At 55.1% G+C, this 25,179-nt stretch overlaps 1 protein-coding gene across 4 annotated transcripts in view; it reads right to left on the reverse strand.

Annotated features, from left to right (window-relative positions):
- Adgrb1 (adhesion G protein-coupled receptor B1) overlaps positions 1-25,179 on the reverse strand; it is a 72,374-nt gene that overhangs the window by 11,828 nt on the left and 35,367 nt on the right. For 2 of the 4 annotated variants that reach the window (XM_085832029.1, XM_029470030.2), the window contains exons 18-24: positions 13,597-13,738; positions 7,596-7,699; positions 6,137-6,239; positions 5,390-5,540; positions 4,774-4,843; positions 3,464-3,530; positions 1,708-1,793 (exon numbers count right to left, since the gene is read on the reverse strand). In XM_085832029.1, coding sequence (XP_085688155.1) covers positions 1,708-1,793; positions 3,464-3,530; positions 4,774-4,843; positions 5,390-5,540; positions 6,137-6,239; positions 7,596-7,699; positions 13,597-13,738 — 723 coding nt within the window. Of the gene's footprint in view, positions 1-137; positions 237-1,707; positions 1,794-3,463; positions 3,531-4,773; positions 4,844-5,389; positions 5,541-6,136; positions 6,240-7,595; positions 7,700-13,596; positions 13,739-13,816; positions 13,873-25,179 lie in introns of those variants that run through there. The other 2 variants (XM_085832031.1, XM_085832030.1) reach the window with 2 other exon arrangements.

Genomic DNA, 25,179 nt, shown 5'->3' on the forward strand with positions numbered 1-25,179 from the left:
GCCAGGGCCGCCTTGGAAACCCAGAGGGGACTGCAGAAATGAAAGAAGTGAAAGAAAAACATAAAAACAAATAAATGTGAGTCAGGGGGGAGCAGAGCCCACGCAGGGCTGCTCCAAGGTGGCGGCAAGGCACTAACATGGCGTTACTGGTGGCGTCGGAGTTGGCTTCGGCCGCAGAGAGGACTCCGCATTCAGCACACGTGAGGGCACGCCCGAGAGGGGGCACGGGCAGCTGACTGCAAGTGAAATCAAAGGCTGAAACAAAAGCAAACAGGTTCCCTCGGAAACGCGAGGCAAGGAGCAGAGATGGCAGCCCGAGGTTCTCGGGCATCTAAGGGACCCAAGCCGCCGAGGGCAGGGGGTAAAATGGGCAGGGCTGCCGGCTGCCAGCAGCTGCTGACTGACAGACAGCATGCCTTAATCTCAGTGTGGAGAGCAGCAAGATCTGAAGGAGGCTTTGCTACCCTTCCTCTTCCCACATAGGCACAGCAGATGTTATCATATGGGCTGCCCTCACAAGGAGAGCAGAAATAAACAGGCTGAGCTGTACCACAGCCCTGTCCAGGCATGCCCATGGGTGTGTGAGGGGGGCGTGCATGCACACAGCGGGAACACACCCCCTCATCTAGGCACTGGCCCAGGATAACCACAGCTGGGGTCTGACTCCAGCTCCCAGCTTCCCCCATCTCCTAAACCCCTGTTTACTCTGATAGGAGGGGAGATACACATGGAAGCTTGCCCTGTGGCTACTCTGATAGCAAATCAAGCAGGCTAGTGCTGGAGAGTCCTAGGAGACCTCCACATCTACAGCTTCAGCCACAGTTCAACCCACATGGTAGCTGGGTCTCAGACTCTGATGTTGAACCACTATTCTGGGATGGACAGCCAGGCTGAGGCAAGAAGCTCAGGCCCAAGCTCTCTACCATAGAGGTACTCTCAGCACACTGACAGGTCCCTAGCCCACTCAAGAGCTCTAACCAGGGCCAGAGTCCACCAGGCACCCAGGGAAGTCACGGGGCAGAAAAGGAGGAACCAGAAAAAGAAAGACAGTGAGAGACAGAGAAAGACACCAAGCAAGACAGGCACAGGGGGGAGGGGCGGGGGGAGGACCCCCACAAAGACACCAGCACACCAGCTGCAGGATGTGGAAGGCTGGACAGGGAGAACGCTGGGCAGGGCAAGGCTACCACCCCAGTTTCCTGCAACCCTTTGAATGTCCCTGAGCCGAGGCAGCAGTGACCCCCATGTCATCCCTCACTCCCAGGACAACCCACAGAGCAGGTACCTGAGTAGTGTGGGAGGAGCCTTGTCCCATCTGTCCCTAGCTATCCTCCAGTGATGAAGGCACCAGATAGGCAAGGCCTCTTGAGGTGGGATTCAGGGAACAGGGAAGAGGCGCTCCCAGCCTTGGGCCTGGGGTGCCCTCCCACCAGCCTGAGCCCAGTAGGGGGTGCTCTCTTTGAGAAATGAGCCTTACAGTTTCTGGAGACTCTGCAGGGTCCCACCTCGTTACAGGTCAGTTAGAGAAACTGAGGCACAGAGCAAAGAAGAGACCAGCCGGCTAGAAAAAGCCTTTGTATTCTATGCCCCAGTTTCCCAGCCTGTTCCGGACACCTGAACTGTCAGACTGGATTGGGGACTTAGTGGTGGGTGGGCTCTGGGTCTTTCCAGCCAAGAAGGGCAAGGTGCCAGGGCCACAGGGCCTACCCTGCCCGCTCCTTCAGCTTCTTGTCCGTGATGCCGTCCTTGGACACGAGCTTGTTGAACACCAGGATCCCGATCACCATGTTCACCTGCCGGGCAGAGGCAGGAGTGGGCCAGAGCCCATGGGTGCCTAGATCAGCAGTGACCATGCCCAGAATGTCCACAGTCTTCTAAGGGTTACTCATGTGCCCCTACAATTCAGACCCCAGTGCTGGCCAGGTGGGTCCACCCAGAGCCCTGACCTCAACGTGCCCACACCACCAACACCCCTCCCCTGGCCCCTGATGATGGTAAGCTCCTAGTTGCAGGTGAGTCCTAGGGTCACATATGGCTTCAACTGGCTAATACTGGGCACCCCTTGTTCTTGATCGCCTCCGATCCCACTGATCCTCAGCCCCATTAACAATATTCACTGGGTGCCTCCTGAGTGCTTCTTAGGGTGTCAGATGTATCTTCCAAGCTACTACCTGATTTACTGCCCAAGATAAGAATCAGTCTTAAGTTCACTGTCAGAGCCTCCATACCCTGGGACACTGGCACCTTGCCTATCTTTGATTATCTCTGCCAAGGTATAGAATAAGGGATAAGGTGTTGCTCAAATCTTTCTTCTCATCCCCACTTTGAGAGAATTCCTGAAGGCCTCTAGGTAATTACCTTTTTGTAGAAAGGTTGCCAGGACCCCAAGGCCTTGACCTGGCCCTAAGGGGCAAAGGCCAAGGTGGGGAGATACTCTTGTGCCAGAGACCATGCCCAGAGGCTCAGGGGCTGACAGTTTCCATGACTCTTCACAGTCAGGATTTCATGTGCAGGGCCTTGCTTCCTGGTGTAGCCCTGCCTCATAGCCTGCTGACCATACGGCTGGGTTGCAGGTATTCTAGGACTGCCTCCCCTCCTGCAATAGTCTCTGCTTGGCTGTCATAGGATGAGTGGTCAGGGTACAGGATCCTATGATGCCGCCCCTGGAGCCTGTTCTTAAATGACACCTGTTCTGACCCCGCAGCTACCCTCAGAGGCACTGACCAGTTATAGCCACCTGTCCTTCCATCTGATGCCTTTGAGGAATAAGAAGCAAGGATTCTGGCAGCCACCCAACTGTCTCTCCCCACCTACACACTCACCCCAGACTCGAGTCTCACACTCTGCAGGGTCAGTCACTCCTGGGCCACCTGTCTACCACACTGACTTGAGCCAAGCTCTCTGACCACCTCTCCCCCACAGAGAGGCTAAGCCAGGAGGTGACAAAGACTAAAGAGAGAGAGAGAGCATCTACTCCCATGCTGAGCTAGGCCAGTCCTGGCTCTGGGCCAGCCCCTAGCTAGAGTTCTGGCCTCCTCTCCAAATGGGCATGCCAACTGAAGAACCAGGAAAAAGCAAGGTCCCTCTGACACCAGGAAGCAAGCAGCCTCAGCTCTTGGCACCCTGGGTGCTTGCTGACAGTTGTGGTGAACATGCATGACCTGAGCCAAGTCTACTCAATCCCTGTAGCTTCAGCTATCCATCTGTCTGTCTGTCCCCACCTCCCTGTTACTCATCAAACTCACAAAGACCTCCCGGCAGGTACGTATTCAATGCCCAATACCCAGGCAAACCATGCTCATGGAGATAAGAGGATGACAGGGTACCACACTGAGTGACTGGGGCAGGGTGGCAGAGCTGCCACTGCTGGTAACCAGAGATCCCCACAGGCCACCTTAAGGGACAGGTAAGGACCCAGGGGTCCAGCCCAGGACGTAGGGGAGGGGTGGGGGTGGGTCAGTACCAGCACAACTGCAGCCGCAGGTCCCACGAAGGCATACAGAAGTCCCCCCTCCAGGGAGAGCCAGCAACTGGGGAAGAAACAAGCTGTCAGAAACCAGCAGCACCATGCCCAAGAGAGAGCAGGCAACAAGTGTGTCAGGGAGAAGTGTATGAGCCCAGCAGCCATGACAGAAATAGGGAAATTTGCACACACTTTTTTTTTTTTTTTGGTTTGGATCCTCAGGAGTCCCTTTGCAGACTGCTACCTCCACTTACAAATGGAGGTATGGCCCAGAGCAAGGCAGAAGCCCTGGGGCTCCCCTCTGCCCTCTGTGAGTGGGGCCACTTTTGGCTCTTCTCTCAGAGTCTCTGGCAGACCCTGAATGACATTAGGTTCCTGTCCTAGGTCCCTAGCTCTCCAAAGCCCCTGAACACCATCCATGATACCAGCAGATCAAACCCTAGAGCGGTGCTTCTCAATCTTTCCGATGCTGCGGCCCTTTAATACAGTTCCTCATGTTACGGTGACCCCAGCCACAAAATTACTTTGTTGCTGCTTCATAACTATAATTTTGCTAGTGTGATGAATTGTAATGCAGATATCTGATATGCGGGGTATCTGATATGTGACCCCTATGGGGGCTGAGACCCTCTGGTTGAGAATCACTGCCAGAGAGGATCCTCCGAATGCCACAGACCTGTTCCCAGCTCTGGCCTGGGCACTCTAGCCAATGCTGCTAAACACACTCCTCTTCATTCTTCAGAATGCCACTGGTGTCTTCGGCATGGCGCCAGAGCCCTGCCACCCACCTCCTGAGAGCTTCCGAGTAAGTCAGGTTTGCTCTGACCCACCCGCGGATGGTTTTAGCCACCCAGCTCCCCACTAGTGTGAGCCAGCCAACCCTGCAGGTCTCTGTTCCCCTTTCTAGCTCTATCCTGAGCCTGGGATCCTACTCTACCCGCGGAGCCCACTCTGCTTTAGATCAGCTGTTGTGGTCCCAGAGGCTTCATCTGTGAAACTGACTGACCCTTATCATGTTCACCGTATCATGCATCTGCTGTTCTCAGGGGTTTTCCTCAACACTTCACACATGGAAAGGACAACCATAGGGGCTCATGGCCACCAAGGTCACCCACTGAGGAAGCAGGAGGCTCTGAAGACCCTGGGCATTCTTCTCATCTCCCTGACCAGGCTGGACAGGACCTGAGTGCTTAGGAGTGAGAAAGCTTCCCCATGTCCCACCCTCCTCAGCCTGGCTGATACAACTCCAGCAAGACTGGGTGTGTCCTAGGTCTGCAGAACGCCATCCCACCCCCGCCCGCCCAACTTACTAGTTCATGGTGCTGTAGCCCTTGGCCTTGGTGAATCCCACAGAAATGGCCACCACCAGTGCAGGGAGCCCTAGAAGAGGAGCAGAAGAACGGGGAACAGTCCCGCCATCCCCTTTCCATGTGAGCTGAGGGACAAGCTGCATGAGGGAAGCCCCAAATGAGGGCAGTACTACAGGAAACAGGTGGACAGGGGTGGGATGGTGCAGGACTGCAGATCAGGGGGCCAGACTCGGCCTGCTACCACTCAATCTCATAGAAAGAGCATGCGTCCCAAGTACTATGAAAGGTACAGTATACTGTCATTGTCATCTGAATGCCCATGGGACCGGTTGGGCTGCATTTTCTGGCAACTTTATAAAGGAATGGAAGCTCAAAGGGAGAAGCCAGAATGGCCAATGGAGACTCTAGAAGAGGCAGAAACAAGCAAGGGCCGGGACAAAAATGCCAAGAACAGAGATAGTCCATCAATCATCTCATCCAGGCTACCCACCCCCCTGATGCTTTGCCTACCCCAGCCCACTGTATACCGTCTCTCCAACCATGTGCCCTCACTCCTGGTCACTAACCCCAGACCACAGTCCACCCTCACATCCCAACCCCAGCTTCCCCTGCTCACCCCAGCCCAGGCAGAGAAAGCGTTTGCGGACGAGCCGGCTCCGGAGGCGGCCGGTGACGGCCATGTAGGATTGCCAGGCCTCGGTGAGCACCCAGCAGAATGAGGACAGGAAGAAGAAGTGCAAGAAGGCAGCCACCAGCGTGCACACAACCTGGGTGGGCAGGGGCCAAGGGGACTGGGCAGGCGCTCGAGGGCTCTCACCCAGCCCCTACGTACATGTGGCAACAGATGGGGAAAACCTAGCTCCCGATGACTCTGAGACCAGCCAAGTTCCTGGGTGGGAAGCAACCTGGTCCTCACCCTGAGATGGCCCACTGGTGGATCCCTCCCACCCCCAGCTCCCAGCAAACTGGGCCCAGGAGCCCACTGAGAAACTCCAGTCAGGTCTATCCCTGAAGCTCAGCGGTCAGGGGGAGTCACACCCCAAGATCCACGACAAGTCACAGGCAACTGTGATTTTCTACCATGGCACACAGCAGTGTCTGGTGCTAGACCTTCTCTCTGTCTCCAACACATTAGGGTGGCACGTGAAGACCCCCCTCCCTCAAAGCTTAGCCCCTGGGTCATATTTGTCAAGACAGGAGATGGCGGTCACAGGGTAGGAGTGAGGAAGGGGTCCTAGGAAAGGCACATGGAGAGCCTTCACACTGAGCTGCCCAGCTCAAGGCAGGGCGGGGCAGGGCAGGGCAGGGCAGGGCAGGGCAGGGCAGGGCAGGGCAGGGCAGGGCAGGGCAGGAGGCTGCCTACCTTGTTGCGGGTCTGGGTCTGCCCGATGAGGATGAGAGCATTAGAGGAGATGATGGACAGGCAAAAGTTGATGAGGATAACGGACCGCTCTGAGCGAATGTACCTGTGAGAGGGGCCAGGGCCTGAGGTCAGCACCTCACAGGGACCACGGTCATGTGGCCTGCCTAAGAACCAGAGTTCCATTTCCTCCCTGAAATTACTGCCTGTCACCACCATCACCACCATCGCTACTGTCATTACGAATTCCATCACTACCACCACTACCACCATCACCACCCCAATCCTTACCACCATCATCTGCACCACCAGTATCACGTCTACCATAACCGTCACAACCTACATCACCATCATCGTCACTACCAACGGTCACCATTATCACCACCATCATCATTTCATCTGCCCCCCCCCCCACTCCCTAACTGGCCATCGGGGATGGTTCCTGTCTGCAGCTCACAGGGCACAGTGATGCCAGCAACGCTCACTGAGAAAGGTTCTTTAAACCCCAAGCTGCTTCCTGTCTGGGTCAGACTTGAATCCAGCCTCTGAGCTCCTGAGAGGCTGTGCAGAGGGAGCCCTATGGGAAGCATTCTGGATGTTCTGTCTCTGGGAAGAACACAGAGGGCACCTGATGCTAGAGGCTGCATCAGCTGCCCTCCTCCCCAGTCACATCAATCTCTTGCTGTTGCCTGCAGGCACTGACTGGCACATCAGTTTCGATTATTGGCTACCATCACACGGGGTAGAGAATTGGAATAGCCAGTCACAGGGGCCAGCCATGGCTGCACGGGGAGTCCTAGAACAGCTCTGTGTACAATGACCTTGAATGTACCTCAGTGTAAACACCTGGGTGGGACTGGATGCTGGTGAGCAGGAAGGACGCCATCCTAGTGGCTCATGCCTGTGGTTACATATACACATGTGCACTGACACACCTGTGACCTGAGTGAGCTCCTAATGCCTTAGCCATAAGAGGAGTCACACAATGCAAGTCTCCTATATACACACTTGCCTGGAGTTTAGCCAGGCTGTGCCACCCTATAACCTACACAGGGGCAGATAGGGCCTGAAGTGGACATGGGTCCTGATGATCCTTGTAGCCTTGGGATCCTGACCCCAGGGAGTTTGCAGGCCCAGGTATGAGAGTACATAGAAATACTGGGTAGCCACAGGAACCCAAGTAAGCAAAGGATAACTGTTCTATGTGCCCAGCTAGGTGTCTATCAAGGAATGTAGTCAGGTGACAATAGGAACAAGGACCTGTATATTCAACATGCCCTCCACCCCACCCCATTCTGCCTCTGTGGTCCCTGAGTGGCCCAGAAAATCAGGAACCTGGAATGGAAACAGATGTAGCATGGGACGAAGGGTTAGCTGGTCCAGAGTAGATGGTACAAGGGAGAGGGAGGGAGGGAGGGAGGGAAGGAAGACTGGATCTCTGGCTTCTGGAGGGGGCACCTACCTCCACACAGACACGTAGATGATGACCAGCATGAGCAGGGTGAGGGAAGACACGCCACAGCCCACGATGAGCGTCACAGAGGGCACGGTCACCTTATCCATGGTCTGGGGAGCAGGGGAGACAAGGAGTGAGATATGACCCATGGCAAACCAACAGAGGTCTGGCCCAGGCCCCATGTAGCCCCAGGGGTCTTGTGCCCTTCCACCCCAGTCCTCTGTCTTTCTCTGCTGGGCAGTTTATGTCTCTTGCTGAGGAAAAACCCTCACAAGTATAATGACAGTCACAGGCCACACCTGGCAATAGTCCTCACCTCCTTCATGCCACAGCCCCTCAACTCCGGGAGGGTGCACCCCACATCGCAGGTAAGGTGAGGGAGGCATAGACTCAGCCTTGCGCCCACAGTCAGCTCTGTGGCTCTGCACTGCCAGGGCCCAGGATGGTGTCCGTCCCCAGCTCCCACTATATCTAAATGGGCAGCCAGCCAACACCCATAACTCCATGGACATCCACCCCAACGTTCTTCCCCCCCCAGTTCCATTTCTCATTGCCCCGCCAAAGCTCCTCTTTTTGCCTTCCCCCTGCTCTCATGGGGTACCTTGATTCACCTCCATATCCTGATTGTCCCCTGCCTGCTTGGTTCAGTACTCCCAATCCCATGCAAAGGCCACTGGGCCGCCTTGTTTCCATCTTAGAGTCTTTGCTCCTGTTTGCTCTGCCCAAAACTCACTTTCCAACTCCACAAAACTAGGGCCTTGGCCCTTCTGATATAGCTTACTCCAGTGCAGGGGAAGGGCCCATAGGTCCCACCACTTTCTACCACATGCTCAGTACAGCCTAGAAACAGCAGGCTGGCCCTGCTCACACAAGGGAATGTTCATTGCAAATAATGACACAGACCATGGCTCATACAATAAGCCATGTGGTGCCCCAGGCCATAAGTCATGGGAGTAGGAGAGGAACCTCTGCACCACCACCCCAGCTCCTCATGCCCCCTTCTTTTCCCTCTTCCAAATGAAAAGAGGCCTGAGGAGGCCTAACTGGGCTCTACCCATGAGATATGACCCATGGCAAACCAACAGAGGTCTGGCCCAGGCCCCATGTAGCCCCAGGGGTCTTGTGCCCTTCCACCCCAGTCCTCTGTCTTTCTCTGCTGGGCAGTTTATGTCTCTTGCTGAGGAAAAACCCTCAGGGTGACACAGACAATATGCTTAACACACCCAGACACCCACCTACCTGATACACATACAGATATATATACCCCTGGTGCAAGCAGGAAGACTTCTGCTCTGGTTCTAACACCAAGCCTATTCTTTATGCCTGCTGGGCACCTATGCTCCAGCCAAACCTACTCTGGAAAGAGACTGAACTTCTGCTGCAGGAGCCCCTGGGCCTTGAAGAAGACCTGAGTGACCAGCCCTGTGTCTCTGCAACCTCAAAAGTCTCTAGCCATAATGGCAAGTGGAGCTATCACTACATCCACTACACTGAAACATTGGACGTCTTTCCCCGGGTATGAGCCCTCTAGGATCACAGTCTTATTACACTTTCCTTTACCAATGAAGAACCTGGGTCCCAGGTGAGGGGAGGCCAGGTGACAGGAACAGGTAGGGGGTGTGGTCAGCAAATATTCCAAAGCTCTGGGCAGGTCACAGTCAATTGAGCAAGTAGCTCACACCCATGCCATGACTGACTCCACTTTCGACCTCTACGGCCATCTGCCTTGTCTGCCCTCATTAGGCCTGGCAGCCACCAGACACCCCTAGCCTGCTTGCTTCTCCCAACTAGCATTCATGAAAGCCTCAGCTCTGGATTCTGTGGGGAGGGGGGCAGCAGCAATCTGTGAAGCAGGAGTGTCAAGAGAATGCCAGGTCTTATTAGGAGGGTCAGACTGGAGACCCCAAGGACAAGAAACAGACCCTAGATCCTAGAGAAAAGACAGGACCAGGTTGGCCCACTGTGGGACATCAGCTTTAGTGCCAAGCTCGGCATGCCCGAGGGCCTTTGCACAGACTGTTCCCATCGCCCATCACTGTCCTTCTGACCTTCATGTGCCTGGCTCTTCTCTTAGCTGAGGTGTCACCACCTTCTAGAGACCCTAAGAACACTCCGTCTGAACCAGCCTCAGGTTCTCTGCCTGTCGCTTTCCCTCAAGTGCTCTGGGTGACTCACCAATGGCGTGTCTCAGTTGCACGTTACACGGTTGCTGTCACTTTGCACCCTGCAAACTCCTGAGTCTCCACATGGTCTCCACACCTCGCCTCCTAAAGAGCAGCTTCCACCCCGCAATGCCAGCTTCCTCCTGTTCCTGTCTCACTGTTATCTACAGCTCTGAAATACCCACAAAGTACCCCACCTCAGAGACTAAGATACATAATAACAGTACAAATTTCCCCATTGCCCCTCACCAATAACACATACTGAGTCTTGATCCCAGTCCTATTTCCACTCTGATTCTTGATCTGGTGAATATTCTGAATACTGATATCAGGTAAACATCGAGCTTTGATCCTTGTCATAGGCTGAGCTCTGGACATAGTCACATATTGAGTCCTGACTCTGGTCACAAGTTGAACTCTGACCCTGTACATACACACTAAACCCTGATTCAGGTCACAGGTTGAGCCACAATCCTGGTCACACACTGAGCCCTGATCCCGGTTATACTCTGAACCCTGCCCCTATTCACACACTGAGCCCTGATCCTGGTTATACTCTGAACCTTGAACCTATTCACACACTGAGCCCTGATCCTGGTTATACTCTGAACCCTGACCAACCCCAGTTATGCTTTGAACCCTGTCCCTGATCATACTCTTGAGTGTAACCCTGGTTACACTCTGTTACCTGACCCTGCCATACCTGGACCTGACCCTGCTCACATACCTGCCCTCATTCTGGTCACATGCTGAGCCCTGATCCTGGTGACATACTCAGCCCTGAGTCAGGTTAAATGTTAGTACCAATCCTGGTTACTTACACACAGGACTAGGGCCTGGTCCCCTACCAGCTAAGTCTGAGGCATGTCCCAGAAGCAACGACACCAACAGCTGGCCTCACATTCTGTTTACTACGGCCAGGCTGTGTAGGGCACCATAAACACACTGCCTAGTCCATCCACAAAGCTCAGGCAGGTGGTGCACCCCACTCACAGGTGTGACTCAGAGCAGTTACTCACCTCCCACAGCCGCAGCCCAGCAGCATCTGCGCCCACACCCTGGCTCCCAGCCAGCTCCCGGCTCCTAGGTCTGTCTCCCTCATGGCATGCCTTGACCAGTTTGCAACCCTGGCTTTGAGTGCCACACACTCTACCTCCACCTCAGGCCCTTTAGATAAGAGTCCCCTGAGCCACTGTGTCTGGTATGTTGTCTCTGCCCAGGCTGAGGCACCTTCCAACTACCTGGTTCAGATAGTCTTGCTGTTGACCAGGGAGAGGAACACCTGTCTCTCTCTGCAGCCACCTATCTCAGCTTTGGCCACCGCTCTGCAGCCGGACAGGTTGTCCTTTGCTTGTTTATTCCTGCCAGGGTCTCATCTCCCCTGCTGTTCTCCGCCCTGTCTCTCCTGTCTTCCCTTCCCTTGGTATGAAGCTAAGCCCTCCCTCAAACCCTGTCTACTTTGTCTCTCCTGTCCTGTGCTCCATGTCTCTCTCACATCTCTCACATCCCTGGCAGCCCTGTGCCTTTCTCACCTAAATGGAATAGCTGCCACCCCCTACCCCTAGCTAGGCTAGTTAACTCCTGTGCACCCCCCAGGACCTCACTCCAAACCTCCTCTTTACAAACTCCTTCTAGATGCTGCTTTGGGGGAAAGAGGATCCTGCCTGCTTCCAGGTCTCCCAATCTCCCTACAGGGCACCATCAGGTTCTGCCTAAGCCCCCAGCCCTGAGCGTTCAAATGTCAGCTTGGGCCAAGTAAGCTAGCTAAAGGTCAGGAAGACCTTAGCAGGAGCACTTTCTGGTCCCTCCCTTCCAGCATCTTAAGTAGGGTCTCACCCCTACTGTAGCCAATATGGGTGATGTAGGAGGGGTAGGTAGAAAGGAAAGAAAGACCAAAAGGAGACCTGGTGGGAGGTAAACAGAAGCCACACCCACAATAGTCGTCTGCCCACCCCCACTCCCTTCTTGAGCCCCAGCACTGAACACAGACTGCTTTCCAGGGAGTCCTGCAGTTAGGAGGGCAGGTTGCTATCGCATCACACAAGTAAGGGAAAAGGCTCCAGGAGGTACCACCTGGCTCTGAACTCAGCTTCTGCTGCCTGGTTTGGGCTACAAGAGACTGGGAGATCTGAAAGGACGCCCTGCAGAGACACTGTTTTGTGACCACTGACCTGATAAGCAGAAGCCCCCAGAGCATCCATGCCACACAAAGCAGAGCTGGGGACAGTCCATCTGCTCCTCCCCGTCAGGGTGACCTCATTCTCCCTGTCCTGGGCACTTATCATGGTCAGGTCTACCTGTGAAGGCTCCACACCCAAACCCTCTGCTCCCTCCCAGCATCAGGGGCGTCACACCAGCTATGGCTGCTCCAGGGGTCCAGCTCACAACAGTAGTGCTCCTCCCTAAGGACAAAGGACCCCCTCCTTTTTACAAGGGAAACTGAGACTCGAACAGACAGAAGGCCGATCCAGGATAGTGCGGTGTGTAAGAAGCAAGCCCGTTTTTTTTCCCAGTCTTCAACTCCGATCTCCTACAGCCCAATCCTGGGCTGGAACAAAGGAAGTAGGGATATGGCCTCTGCAGTTCTCCCTGTTCTGGTCCTACTTTCATGTCCTGAGGCACAGCAACCTAGGAGCCCAGGCTAGACCTATGCTGCCCAGGTCAGCCTCTAGAAGTCCTGGAGCATGCAATAGCCATCTATATAGAAGCCACCTCTTGCACGGAGTTTCTAGGGTGGCCCCAGCCATTGCCCTTGTCTTGCCCACAGACCTTCCAATATAGGCAGTCCTGCTGAAGGATCTGCCCAGTTGGAAGGCACATGGGACCCAGACTCCCCATGGGACCTGGAACTGGCCCTTCTTGGCCTCAGATTCCATGATTATCAAAGAGTTTGGTATCAAAGAGTTTGGTAGCAGCTACTGAGGTCCTCCTGGTTCTGAGTGTCCATAAGACCCCAGCTGACATAATATGTCCTCCTTACTTTCAGAGAATAAGAGGGTGGCCAAGCATCTACATGGAGTTTGGGCTCTCAGAGAGCCAAGATCTGTCTGCCCACATCCAGGAGAGCCAAGTCCTCTCCCCAGAGTCCTTCATTCCAACCCTGGGGCCTCTTCCACAAGAGTGCTGGGCTGGGCCGGGTGCCAGGTCTCAGACCCTGTCTCTTTCCCTTCCTGGGCCAGTCTGGCCCAAGAACTCTGCAGCTCCAGTCCCTACCCCCACTCTCCTGGCCTTCTTGAGGCTGTAGGGGCAGGAAAGCCCACCAGTCTAGAGGGTTGGGCCAGCACCCAGAGCCCCAGGCAGAAAGCTGGCCTGAGATGCTGTCACCATAGAAACCAGCAGCCCCCACAAGAATCACAGGAACAAAAAAAGGAGGCCCCTGAGACCATGGGGCCTGTCTAGGGACTTGGGCCAGGCCCAGCAGCCTCAGCCACCCCCAGAACCCTGCCTGGGGACACAGCCACCTCCGCAGCTCAGGCTTCACTGGGGCGGGGGCAGGCAGAAGCGCTGTGCGAAGGAGCTCCTCTTCTCGGTTCTCTGCAAGCTAAGTGAAGGGGTCCACAGGCCCGCCTCCCAGCCCCAGCTGTAAGGTCTCCAAGGCCCTAGGCCTCCAAGGAGAGTGGAGACAGGCAGGACCCACCTGACAGTCACTTCCTGAGGGTCTCTAAACTCCACACTGCCACCCACCAGGCTCCCACTCACCATCTCCAGGACTTCAACGGGACACTGTGGCTGCCAGGCGCTGAGACCCCTGTGGGGAGCCGGGCCTGGCCCTGCGCCTCCCGCCCCCCGCGCTCATGTCCCCGCCCGCATCCCGCGCCCCAAGCCCCCCGCCGCCCGGGTCTCACCGCGTCGGCGCTGAGCTGGGCTAAGATGGCGAAGGTGGAGAGCCGGTCACACAGGCAGCGCGTCCGGAGGGCATCGAGGGGCACCGTGCGGCAGCCGCGCCACGACCAGGGCCCGAGCTGCGGGGGGGCGGAGGAGGAGGGTCTGCGGGCGGCGGGACGGGAGACAGCGTCAGCGGCGGCGCGCGGGCCCCGCGCCCGCCCGGCCCGGCCCGGCCCGCACCTGCGCCCGCCGCGCGACCGCCCCGCCGCCAGGACCCGCCGCCCCGGCGCCCATGGCCGCGCTCTGCACCGCCCGCCGCGCGCTGGAGACGCGGAGCGCGGCCCGCGGGAGCGCGAGCCGCGGGAGCGGCGGGAGGGAGGCGGGAGCTGGCCCGGGGCCCGGCCGCCCCGCCCGCCAGCTTGCCCGGCCGCGAGCCCGCGCGAGCCCGAGGCCCTGGCGCGGGGGCGCGCGAGGGGCCGCCCCGGAGTACCCCAGCCTCACAGCCCGGGGTTCCTCGGAGCTGGTGACCTTGGGATGGCTCCATCCCGCGCGGCCGCGCGGCTGCATCCTCCAGGACCGGCCGCCAGGGTATCTGCGGCTCCAAGTCCGGGACTAGCACAGCCCTCCCTGCAGGGAGCTGGCCAGCTGCTGGAAACTTCCCTCTGCGCGCTGACCCTGGCCCCTCCTGCTGCCTCCAGGCCTCCGCTGGCCCCATTTCAGTTAAGCAAAGTGCTAGTTAGCTATGTTCTGGGTGTACCAGGATCTGAAGGATTCCAGCAAACACCCCCTCCTCCTTTTTCTACCTCCCCTGGGGCCTACCAGGCAGTTCTCTAAACAGAAAGTTGCCAGCTTCCATCTTTCACCCTCTGGGCCTGGGGTTGAGCTTGCCCTACAGGAAGTGCCAGGGGCCACCTTTTTGGAACTCAGTCCTAGAAGCACCCCCCAGGATTTGGGCTAACAAGAGTCGCAGGTGGGAGTGGTCTCTTGAACCCAAGGCCAGAAAGGCTTTACCCTTTCCCAGCCCAAGGCTTTGGAGGCCAGCCAGATGTCCTCTCTGTGTACCCAGGAAGCCTTTAGGCTGTAGCTTCCATTCCTAGTCGGAACGATGGCCTGAGGCCTTTTCCAGGCCCCCTCCACAGTGCCAGCAAAGACTATAAAATCCATAGACAGGAATGGGCCTGCCTATCTACACCTGCAGTGGGTTTTCTTTGTCTGGTTGCTTTCCCTGGTGGCATTGGACAACTTCCCTGTGCACAGCCTTGACCAACACATCGCCCTGACTGCACATATATACTAAGAACAAAAAGACTAGCCATATACCTGGATTTCCACAGCACCTCTGCTGCATCCTACCTGCAGGAGCACAGTTAATTAACCCCCTTGCCTCAGTTTCCTTGTCTCTAAAGAGGGGAGGGACCCCCAACACAGTGCAGCACTGCACAACTCAGTGCCTGACTGGAATGCATGCTGGCAGCCAACAGCAGCCTCAGCTGTCAGGAGTCTAAGCCTTCCCTTAATTCCCAGTGACTCCTTTCTTCCTTCCCCCTCTTCTCAACAACGCAGTGAGTCAGGCCCAGGGAGATAGGACTCACAGCATCTGCATCTCCCTCTCGGTCCCTCTGCTCCTCAGAAAGAATTACTCCAGAGAAGCCTGACAGGTTACGGGCTAGCCTAGGGGTTGCAGCGCTGCTCTGGGCTTTGTGGGTTCCTCTCCATCCCCTATGCTGGTTAGCTCACTCTGAGATGCAGTGCACGCCAAACTACAAGGCTCCCAGCCCATGAATGCCAGGATTTGAGGCCCAAGGTTCTACCTGAGGGCCCTCTTTTTCCACAGCGAGAGCAAGAATACAGAGTAGATAGAGGAAAAGGAAAGGTCCTCCAGTGCAGAAGTTTTGCCCTCAGGAAAGCTTCTGAACCTTGAGACCCTGTCCCATCAGCATTTTGCCAGTCCCCAAAGGGCAGCCGCCATATCAACTCCAGGGAACCGAGACAACCACTACTCAAGTACCAGCCTGTTACCCTGCACAGCCAGCACTATGTGCTCCTGGTTATAGCCCAGGACAAACATATATTACCCCCACTAGAGAAGACTTCAGATCCTATTGGGAGGGACCTAGGATACAAAGAGAACAGGAAAGGAAATGTGGGCTTCCCCCAAAGCCCCTCGCTCTGAACAGTACCCCAGATTCTGCACCATCCCTAGAAGTTTTCAAAGATCACACTTGTGTGCCAGGCATGCCTCTGGCTACCTCTACCCCCCCCCCCAAGGCCCACCCTTCAGGTCAGGAGCCATGGCGTCCCGGCTTTCACGGTACCCTCTCTCAAGGTTAGGAGTGGCAAAGGAACAGTCTCACGCCACAGACGACAGACCAGACACAGAAGGCCAGCACAGACTAACAAATGTCATCAGCATGCACACATTCCAAGAAAGCCCTGTGTGCTGGGCCAGCATGCTGCTGCTGGCCTGACCACGTTGTTTGGCCATGTGGCTGGCTCTTTAGAACAAGACACTGGGATCTCAGCTATCATACCTGCCTGACGGTTGCTGGGAAGACTTCAGAGGGCAGCACCCTGAGGCAGGGTGAGGGAAACTAGGCTGGCAGCCTGGCAGCTTCCCAGACACCCTGTCGGGTCCACTGGGCGCCAGGCTGACCACTGCTGGCCACCACCTGGGAGACCGCCAGCCTGAGAGCCAGAGATGCCCAGGATCTCTGCTTTGGCACCAATTAGCTTAGCCTCCCAGGGGCAGGGGAGGACTGGCTGCCGCCTTACCCAGCTGAGGGTCACCAGGGCTAGACTGTCCAGTTCCAGGCTGTGGGAGGCAGAGAAGTTACCTGTGTGGGCTCAGAGACCCAGCCAGCCAGCCAGCCGGGCTTGGCATGGAAAGAGGGCAGAGCTAGCCTCTGTAAGTTGCCCAGACTGCCATATGGGCCCGCCTCTGCCTGCCTACCTCTCTAGTCAAGTGCCACGTGCGTTAGGAGTACCGTGGGCACCCCACGTGCAGCCCAGGGACAAGTCCTCTCCTCACCTCCCTCCCCAGCTTCCGCTCTGCTCTGAGGCACCTGTGTGTTTCATCTTCCATTCTCTGCCGCGGCCTCGGGTCAGCTTTGTAGACGCTGAAAGGAAGCTGTGGGGGTGCGGCTGACCACACAGCAAGATGGCAGCAGGGCCTAGATTCCAGCTTTTCTCCACTGCTGCCCCCCAACTGTCCCCATCTGAACCCTGGCTGAAAGTAGATCTGATCAGGCCCCTTTCAGCAACCCAGAATCCAGATGGGCCCCAAGCCAGGAGGAGAACTCAGTCTGAGAAGCCATGGAGGAGCTACCCCCAAAGCCCTGGACCACAGGCCTTTCAGCACAAGGGTGGACGTTGCCCTAGTCAGTAGACTCTTGTACTTTTGACACCCTACCTGTTGAAGGTGAGAGAAAGCCCCCTTCCCCTCTTTCATAAAAATTTGAGTTCTAACATCTGGAAGTTCTTCCCCAAGCCTGACTGAAAGCCACCCTGCTGTGAGAATCAATTGCAGCACATGCAGCAGGCATCCCTTTTTCCGCTCTCTTGCTGCTCCCACAGTGGAAGCTGTTGCCACCTGTCCTCTGGGCCTCAGAAACGTGATCTGGGTCATCCACCCAGGTCCCTATCCTGGACCAGGACTAAGGAATCTGGGACAGTCATACCTGCTCCCCCACCCCTATGTCCTGGCAACAGATCCAGAACTAGGGAAGGAGCTGGACCAGTGACACCTTTCTGGACAGAGAATAGGAAGGGATCCTAAGAAGGAGCCCCATCCTGTGTAGGTGGAGGCCTGCAGCCCTCAGACAGGTCCCAGGGTGGATCTGGATACTGCCCATCTCTCTCTATGCCACTACTGACTTTTCTCCATCATGGGAATTCTATTTGGCTCCTGCTGTGATGCCCAATGATATACATGTCACCACACATGGCCCTGGAGGCAATTCCCTGTCCCATCGCTCTACCTCTAATGACTCCCTGGCCTGATTCAACTTCCTCTACCCCAGGCACATGTCCTGACAGGTCACCGTCATCCCCTGCCTAGCAAGCATATTTGTAGGGTAGGGTATTCAATACAGACCCCAGGCAAGTAAGGCAGGAAGGAAGGATAAAGGCCCAGTAAGGCTCTGTGGATACCACTCACTTAAACTCTGTCCATGGGAAATGTGTCCATTCCCTGCCTCCCCAGCGCCTGCACCTGAACTGTTCACCTGCCCTAGCAGCTTCTGTCAGGGTGGTTGCCTCCTGTTGGCCTGGCCCTCCAAGGGGACCTGCTGGGATCTACCACCACCATCTGACTTCTGCATCCCAGCGCAGCCTCAGTCCCGCTCTCCACATGACCTCCTAAACCATCCTCTGCCCGAAGAACTTCCCGGTCTCTATCCTCACATAAATCCAAGGCCATATTGCTCCCCACAGAATTACAGGACCACTGGGGACTGACCCCAGCCTTCCAGACCTCAGCCACACTAGCCAAGAACTTTAGCTCTATGTAGCTCTCCCTAAACCTGGGAGCAGCCACAATTCCCATTGCAGCCTCCTACATCATTTCACCCTCAGCTCCAAGAGTGGAATCACAGCCCTATCCCCAGGTCCCAGGGACAGTGGAACAAGAAAGACATTCATTACCAACTGACTGCCTAGCATCCCCCCTACTGGCACCTCCAGTAGTGTCCAAAAGAGGTGGACCCAACAAATTAGGAAGACCCTGAGGGGACATCCCTGCAGCTGGCCACACACGCAGCTTCTGATCTTGCTCTCCATAGAGATTCCTGACCCTATCTAATTCGGAGCTGAGCTACCTGCTAGGCAGTGGGTAGGCAGTAACCTGTACTTGTTCAGAGAACGATAGATTTTTCAGGGCCTGTGTGTTTGAGGAACATGAGGGGACGGTATGCAGAGAGTGCATGGAGCCCACCACCCACCCACTGAGCAAGGGCCCTTACTGCATCGTGATGCCTCCCGCCAGCCCACGAGCAGGTGCTATTATAGGACTGTGCCTGTCGGGGTCCCCTTGGATCTGATGGGCTAATTCACACCCCAGTATGAATGACTCATAGGGTGTCCACCCACAGGGTATAAAACAGCCAGGAGTGGGCACAGTGCACTCCAGTGGGGGATCTTAGGCTCTGGGCAGGGGCGGGACTGAAGCTTCTGCAGTTGAGGGGTTCTCAACTGGGCCTTTGAGAATCCCTCACGAGCCAGCCTCTATCTGCACCCCAGAAATCAACTCCCCTGATCCATCTCCATCCCAGGTCCCAGCCTGTTTAGTCACACCTCCTCCATCAGGTGTGCCCATTTCCCAGAGCCATCTACCGACTTCTCACTCCACATCAAGATGGCTGCTGCTGCCTCCAGAAGACCTACTCAGATGTGCAAGCTTTGTCTTTTCTTCCCATGAGGGCCTGACCACTATGCCAAGCCTTGGGGCTATTCCACCCTGCTGCTGAGTTGGCACCCTTCCTGTGCTGTTTCTGAGACTCTAGTCCTGGCCTGGCTTTCTGAGATCCAAACACCTGGAGTCTGGTGCCCTTGACTATAAAGATGCGGCCATCCGAGCCCTTTTTTGCACCTCAGATCTGTGCAGGGCCTTTGGGGCTTCTCCTGTTCCCCCGCCCAGACGCCAGTCTCTTCTTCTCTCCAACTTAGTGCCAGACACTGCACTGGGGCTTCTGGTCTCAGGCTGTCCCCTCTATGCCTAGTGGCTCCTCTCAGGTTACCCAGGCAGGGCACATGAGTCATGGCTGTCCGTGGAACAGAGTGGGGAACCTGAGGACAGTGGACAATGGCTTCACGGTCTGGCAAAAATGACCTGTCCTGGAGAACAGGGTCCTACTGACTGCATCTGGCTCAGAAAGGTGCTTGATGCCCAACCTGAGCCTCCCTCTCTCTCCTAGGTTCTTGTCTATGGCTCCTACAGACACATCCACTGGCCTGTCACCTTCCTGTCAGTCAAGAGGCTACTGTCCAGATGCCACAGGCCTCAAACCCTATCGTTTTGATGACATCTGGGCACTGGGCACTTCTGGTATTCCCCTAGGTCCAGATGACCATACCCCATAGCCACCCTAGCCAACCTAATCTCATCTACAAGACATCTTTCCAGACTTCCTTGTGTAAACCTTCCTTTCCTACTTGTCCTATCATGTCCATATGGTCACTGTGGCTTAACTCCAAACTTATGCCATGAAGAAGGGAGATAATGCCCATAGGGGGCCTGCAAATCTTCCCAGAGCCAGTCCCCTCCCACAATACCTATACCCATCACCAAAACATTGAAAAAAAAGGCCAATAGCATCTGCAGTCAGTGTTTACCACCAGCGACATCCCCACCCCAGCATACTCCACCACCTCTACCACTGCTTTCATGTTACCAAAACCACCTCTATGATTACCACTATATCGCCACTACTGTGTCCTCATCCCTCTCCCCATGGCTACCACCACCATCACTGCTATCTCCATAGCCCTTGTCACATCACCATAGCCACCATGGCAACACTACCACCTCCACAACCACCACTGCATTACCTATATGCCGCCCCCTGCGCCCCCCACATGGTCACCACATCTCTGATCCCACCTCTATACCCACCACCTCATCACCAACACCATCCCACCTCCATAACCACTGTCATGTCATGATACCACCTCCATAGTCACTGCCGATAGTCCTTTCATGGCCACTACCATGTTCTGAGACATGCCTCCCTCTGTGACCACCATCATATAACAGCTGTCACCTCCATGGCCAGCCCCACATTGCCAGCATGCCTCTTACAGCAAGTCCATAACTCTGCCATTGTTAGTACCACATCACCAGGACCTTCAATCACCCCATGATGATCAATGCCATCGCCAACAGAAGCATTGCTGCCATTATTACTGCCATCTTGTTTTCGACACACCCCTCCGCAGCGCCATCACTTCCATCCACAACAACTATCATGATTGATGGGGCATCACTCACCACCAGCAGCAGCCTCAGATTTGCCAGTAGCAGTAGTGAAGATCACAGAGCCATGACCACCACCCAGCCATCAGCGCCTCTCACGCCACCCTATTCTCCACTGCTCCTAATCAGTGCACTAGCTCCCTCTCAACATAGACATTACCCAGCCTTCCTCCTCCCTCATCACCGCAACCTCAGGCCAGCACTGCCATCACCTACACCAGCACAGACATCATCACCATGTCCACAAGTGAGTGCATCACCCATGCTGGGACCATCTGCACCAGCCAAAGCTCCACAGCGTGGTAGCACTGCCTTGTCCAGCATGCTCTCCTTCACAGGCACCGGTGACCCCCTGCTTGCCTTAAGCACGTTACTGCCCTGCCAGCAACATCAGCCTGTCTTGAGGATGGAGATTGTCCCCAAAATTCAACAGTCTTCTTCAGCTTGATACACCCAGCACAGGATGCATGCTCCTTCCTCTGGAGCCTCAGTGTGCTCCCTGAAAGGCCAGGGCAGTAAGAGCAGACAGACAGACAGACAGCCTTCATGATTGCCTTTGCCACTACCACCTTCCTTGATGCACCTCACTGTTCCTCTGATCCAGCAGACCTGGTCACCTCCATCATTCTGACACTTCCAGGCAAGGGCCAGGAGAAGGCTCCTACACCACTCAATCCTCCCAGCTAACTGCAAAGTGCTTCCAGTGTGTCTTCCTTTCCGTGTGTCCTGCAATCTGAGAACAGGACCCACACCAATTCTACTTCTCCTAAGTCATGTCTGAGGCCAGAGAGGCTACCTAGTCTCCACATCTAAAAAGAGGTATGGTGATTATAAAAGACACACACACACACACACACACACACACACACACACACACACACACACCAGCCAGGCCTGGGCAGCCACATCCCTGCCCCATATGTTCTCTGCCCCACTCCCTTCCTTCCTCTCTTTGGACCTCTCCTTGCATCTCCACCAACTCCAATTGCACTGTGCTGGGCTTCTGTGCACCCTGTGCTGTGGCCTTGGACTCCCACACCCTCCTGCCATGGTGCACTCCAGCCAACCAGCATGCCCCACTGGCCTATGGGATAGCACTGTGTCTATGAGGCTTCTGACATCATCAACCAGGACAACAGCCCATTTCATAGGTGGAGAAAACAAGGCTCAACCTGACGGAAGCTTGCCCATGTAATCAGGTAGTGAGGCAAAGGCCTCTGGACAGGTACAGCCCAGGGGTCATTTGCAGTGGGCATTAGGAGCCCACATGCCCCACTGGCTCAGCCTTGGGAGTGGATGAGAATGTTGCAGACAAAAGCCCAGCACTCTGGGACAAGGTGAGAACCTGTAGGACAAGTGGATCCCTGGAGTGGCAAAGGATGATGGGAAAGTCCTTCAATCCCACCCCCTAACTCAAATCCTCCATCCACTCTGAAGCCCCTCTTTGTCATGCATCGAAGGAAGCAACTGTGGGCAAAGTATCAGGTAAGGCTTCTTGTAGGAAACAACAACAACAACAACAACAACAACAACAACAAAGCTCATGCTTGTAATCCCAGCTGAGGCAGAAGAAGTGCCATGAGTTCCAGGCCACCTGAGTTAGTGAATGTGATCCTGTCTCCACGAGGAAGGAAAGAAAAGAGAGGAGACAAAGGAATGTGAGGGTGGTAAGGAAGAAGGCAAGTCAGGCAGGGGCAGCTTGGTGGGGACAGCGCCACCTCACTAGCCCGAGGACCCTACAGAGTCCTGAAAGTAAGTCTTTCTGCCCCATCACAGAGTTGGGAACTGAAGCCCAGGCTTGCCTAGCCAGTGTGGGCAGAATCGAGCACTCTGTAGCTGGAAAAGGTTGGATTCTGGGATCCCAAACATCTGCAGCCCCCAGGGAAGGACTCAGCTGGTACCCAGGAGCATCCTGCTAGGTGTATTCATAGGCAAGTGTGGGGAGGGGAGCTGGGCTTTGTCCTGTGTTCAAGGAGTAAATGATGGAGTGAATGAATGAATGAATGAGTAGGTGAATTACCACTCTCCCCAGGGAGAAGGTAACCTCGTTAAGATGGGACACACTCATTTCCTGGACAACATCTGTTGCAAGGCCACTGTGTTCCTTACACAGTCAGGACCCTGCAGATAAGACCTGGTGCCTACCCCAAGGTAACACCAGAGACAGACTGCATCACTGATGGAAAGACGGGGGACAAGAAGATGGCAAAGCAGGTTCAGAGCAGATGTTCCAGCCCAACCCCAAATTCTGGATGGGGTGAGGGTCTTGTTCCTGTGTATGCCTAATGACCCTGTGCATCTCCTCCAGCTCCCCCACCCAGAGGCCCCTGTAGGAAGCCACCTTAAATTCACCCTGCCCTGCTCCTTTCTGCTTCTTTTGTCCCAGTAGGAACAAACACAATGAAGAGTGACAGGCACAAGTGGCCCTGTCAAATCTGCCTGTCATTGCTACCTGCCCTCTCCAAGGAGATGGACTTTTAAAGGGGCAGAATCGGAAGCTGGAGAGATGTCTCAGTGGTTAAGAGTACTGACTGCTTTTCCAGAAGTCCTGAGTTCAGTTCCCAGCAACCACATGGTGGCTCACAACCATCTGTAATGGGATCCCATGCCCTCTTCTGGTGTGTCTGAAGACAGCCACAGTGGACTCATAAAATAAAGGGAGAGACTCTTGGGCTGGGCAATGGTGACACACACCTTTAACACCAGAACTTGGGAGGCAGAGGTAGGCAAATCTCCAAGTTTGAGATCAGCTTGATTTACAGAGTGAGTTCTAGGTCAGACAAGGCTACACAGAGAAACCCTGTCTCAAACAAACAAACAAACAAACAAACAAACAAACAAACAAACAAAGGAGGCAGACTCCTAAGATATGCTTTTGCCAGGGTGTGCAGAGAGGGTTCCTGAACGTAGTGGGAACCCTCAAGGCTAAGGCAGGCTCTTTGGCTGTGAATCTGGCTGTCAGAGGACTGGGACAGGAGCTCTGTGAGAGAACTGGGTGAACCTAGTGGGACTTAGGAGATCCACCCAGGAAAGAATCAAGAGTTTGAAAAGGAACGCTGTGGAGATGGACAGCTCTGTCAATGCCCGAAGTCAGAGCTCAGGCCTTTCTGTATTACAAGGGTCCCACTTCCTGTGACATCTAGTCCCCTTCCAGGCACCTGCTTGTCCTCTGGATCTCATTCTCCATTCAGTCATTCACCCTGTACCCCTGCGGTCCACACCCTGCTCCTCCCCACTCCTGAGCCCCTACCTTGCTCACTCCTTGCCCAGCACTGAACTCATCCATCTCACCCTGCTTCCTGATACCCATTCCTACACATTGGTTCTCGTCCTAACAGGTGGCAAGAGACTCTGGGAATACACATGTGACTCTCACTGTCCCCCTCAATGGAGAGACACAAAGCTGGTACTTTCTGGGGATGCAGCATGGTTAGTATATTCCAACAAGGACTTATCCTCTTCCTCCCCCTCCTCCTCCTCCTGCTCCTCCTCCTCCTCTCCTCCCTCCTCCCCCTCCCTTCTCCCTCCCCCTCCCCTCCCCCTCCCCCTCCTCCTTACCTCCTCCCCCCTCCCCCTCCCCTCTCTCTCCCCCTCCTCCTCCTTCCCCTCCTCCTTTTCCTCACTTCTTATCCCAGGCTCTCACAGTCATTGGCCATGATTCTCTAGGCTGGTAGAGACAGAGCACTTGAATCCCGTTGCCAACCTAGAGTTCAAGACCCAGATCCAGTGACACAGATGACAGACATTACATAAGGATAGGGTTACATCAGAGGCTCTGAACAAATGTTTAAGGCACCTCCAGCGTGTACACTACCAGAGTCCTTGCAGGTATGTGGATATTCCTAGAGGAAAGGGAGAAAGAGGGTCTACACTGTCGGTGAGAACCTCTGGTTTGCTCTCTACATGAATGTGTCACACTATCAGCTGTTACACGTGCCTGGAAGAGAAGGTGATCCTCAAAGCATGTGTCATATATGGAATGAGTATTAACAGACATAAATGGTTCCAACGGAGCCAAGGAGCAGGACTCACCCTAGGATCAAGATCAGGGTTCAGTGAGTGATGAGGGTCAGCATCCATGTGTGACCAGGGACAGAGCTCAGTGTATGGCCAGGATCAGGGCTCAGAGTATGACCAGGATTAAGGCTCAGAACATGGACAAGGTCAGAGCTTGGAGTGTGCCCAGAGTCAGGTCTCACTGAGCTCAGGATCAGGACTCAGTGTTTGATAAGAATTAGTATTCAGTGTGTGAGCTAGATCAAGGCTCAGTGTATGAGGAGGATCCAGGCTCAGTATGTACAGTTAGGAATAAATGTATGACTAAGGTCAGAGCTCAGTGTGTAACTAAGATCAGGGCTCAGTTTGTGATGAGAGTCAGCAATTAGTGTCTGAACGGGAGCTTGGTGTGTGACTAGTGTTAAAGCTGAATCTGTGACCATGATGAGCATTTGACCAGATCTAGAGTTCAATATCCCAGGTAGGGACAGCACTCAGGTATGACCAGTGTCTGGTCTCCAGTGTCTGTCTTCCAGTTGGGGATCTGGAATCTACCCTAGATTAGCATGGTTTGGTTATGGATCACAAGTCTATCAGGTAGCTGTCACAGATGGCTATCCTCTCCCTAGTGGCCAGGCCA

Source organism: Mus caroli, unplaced genomic scaffold, assembly GCF_978045245.1.
Source record: "Mus caroli unplaced genomic scaffold, Mus_caroli_1 scaffold_16, whole genome shotgun sequence".
Classification (NCBI taxonomy): domain Eukaryota; kingdom Metazoa; phylum Chordata; class Mammalia; order Rodentia; family Muridae; genus Mus; species Mus caroli.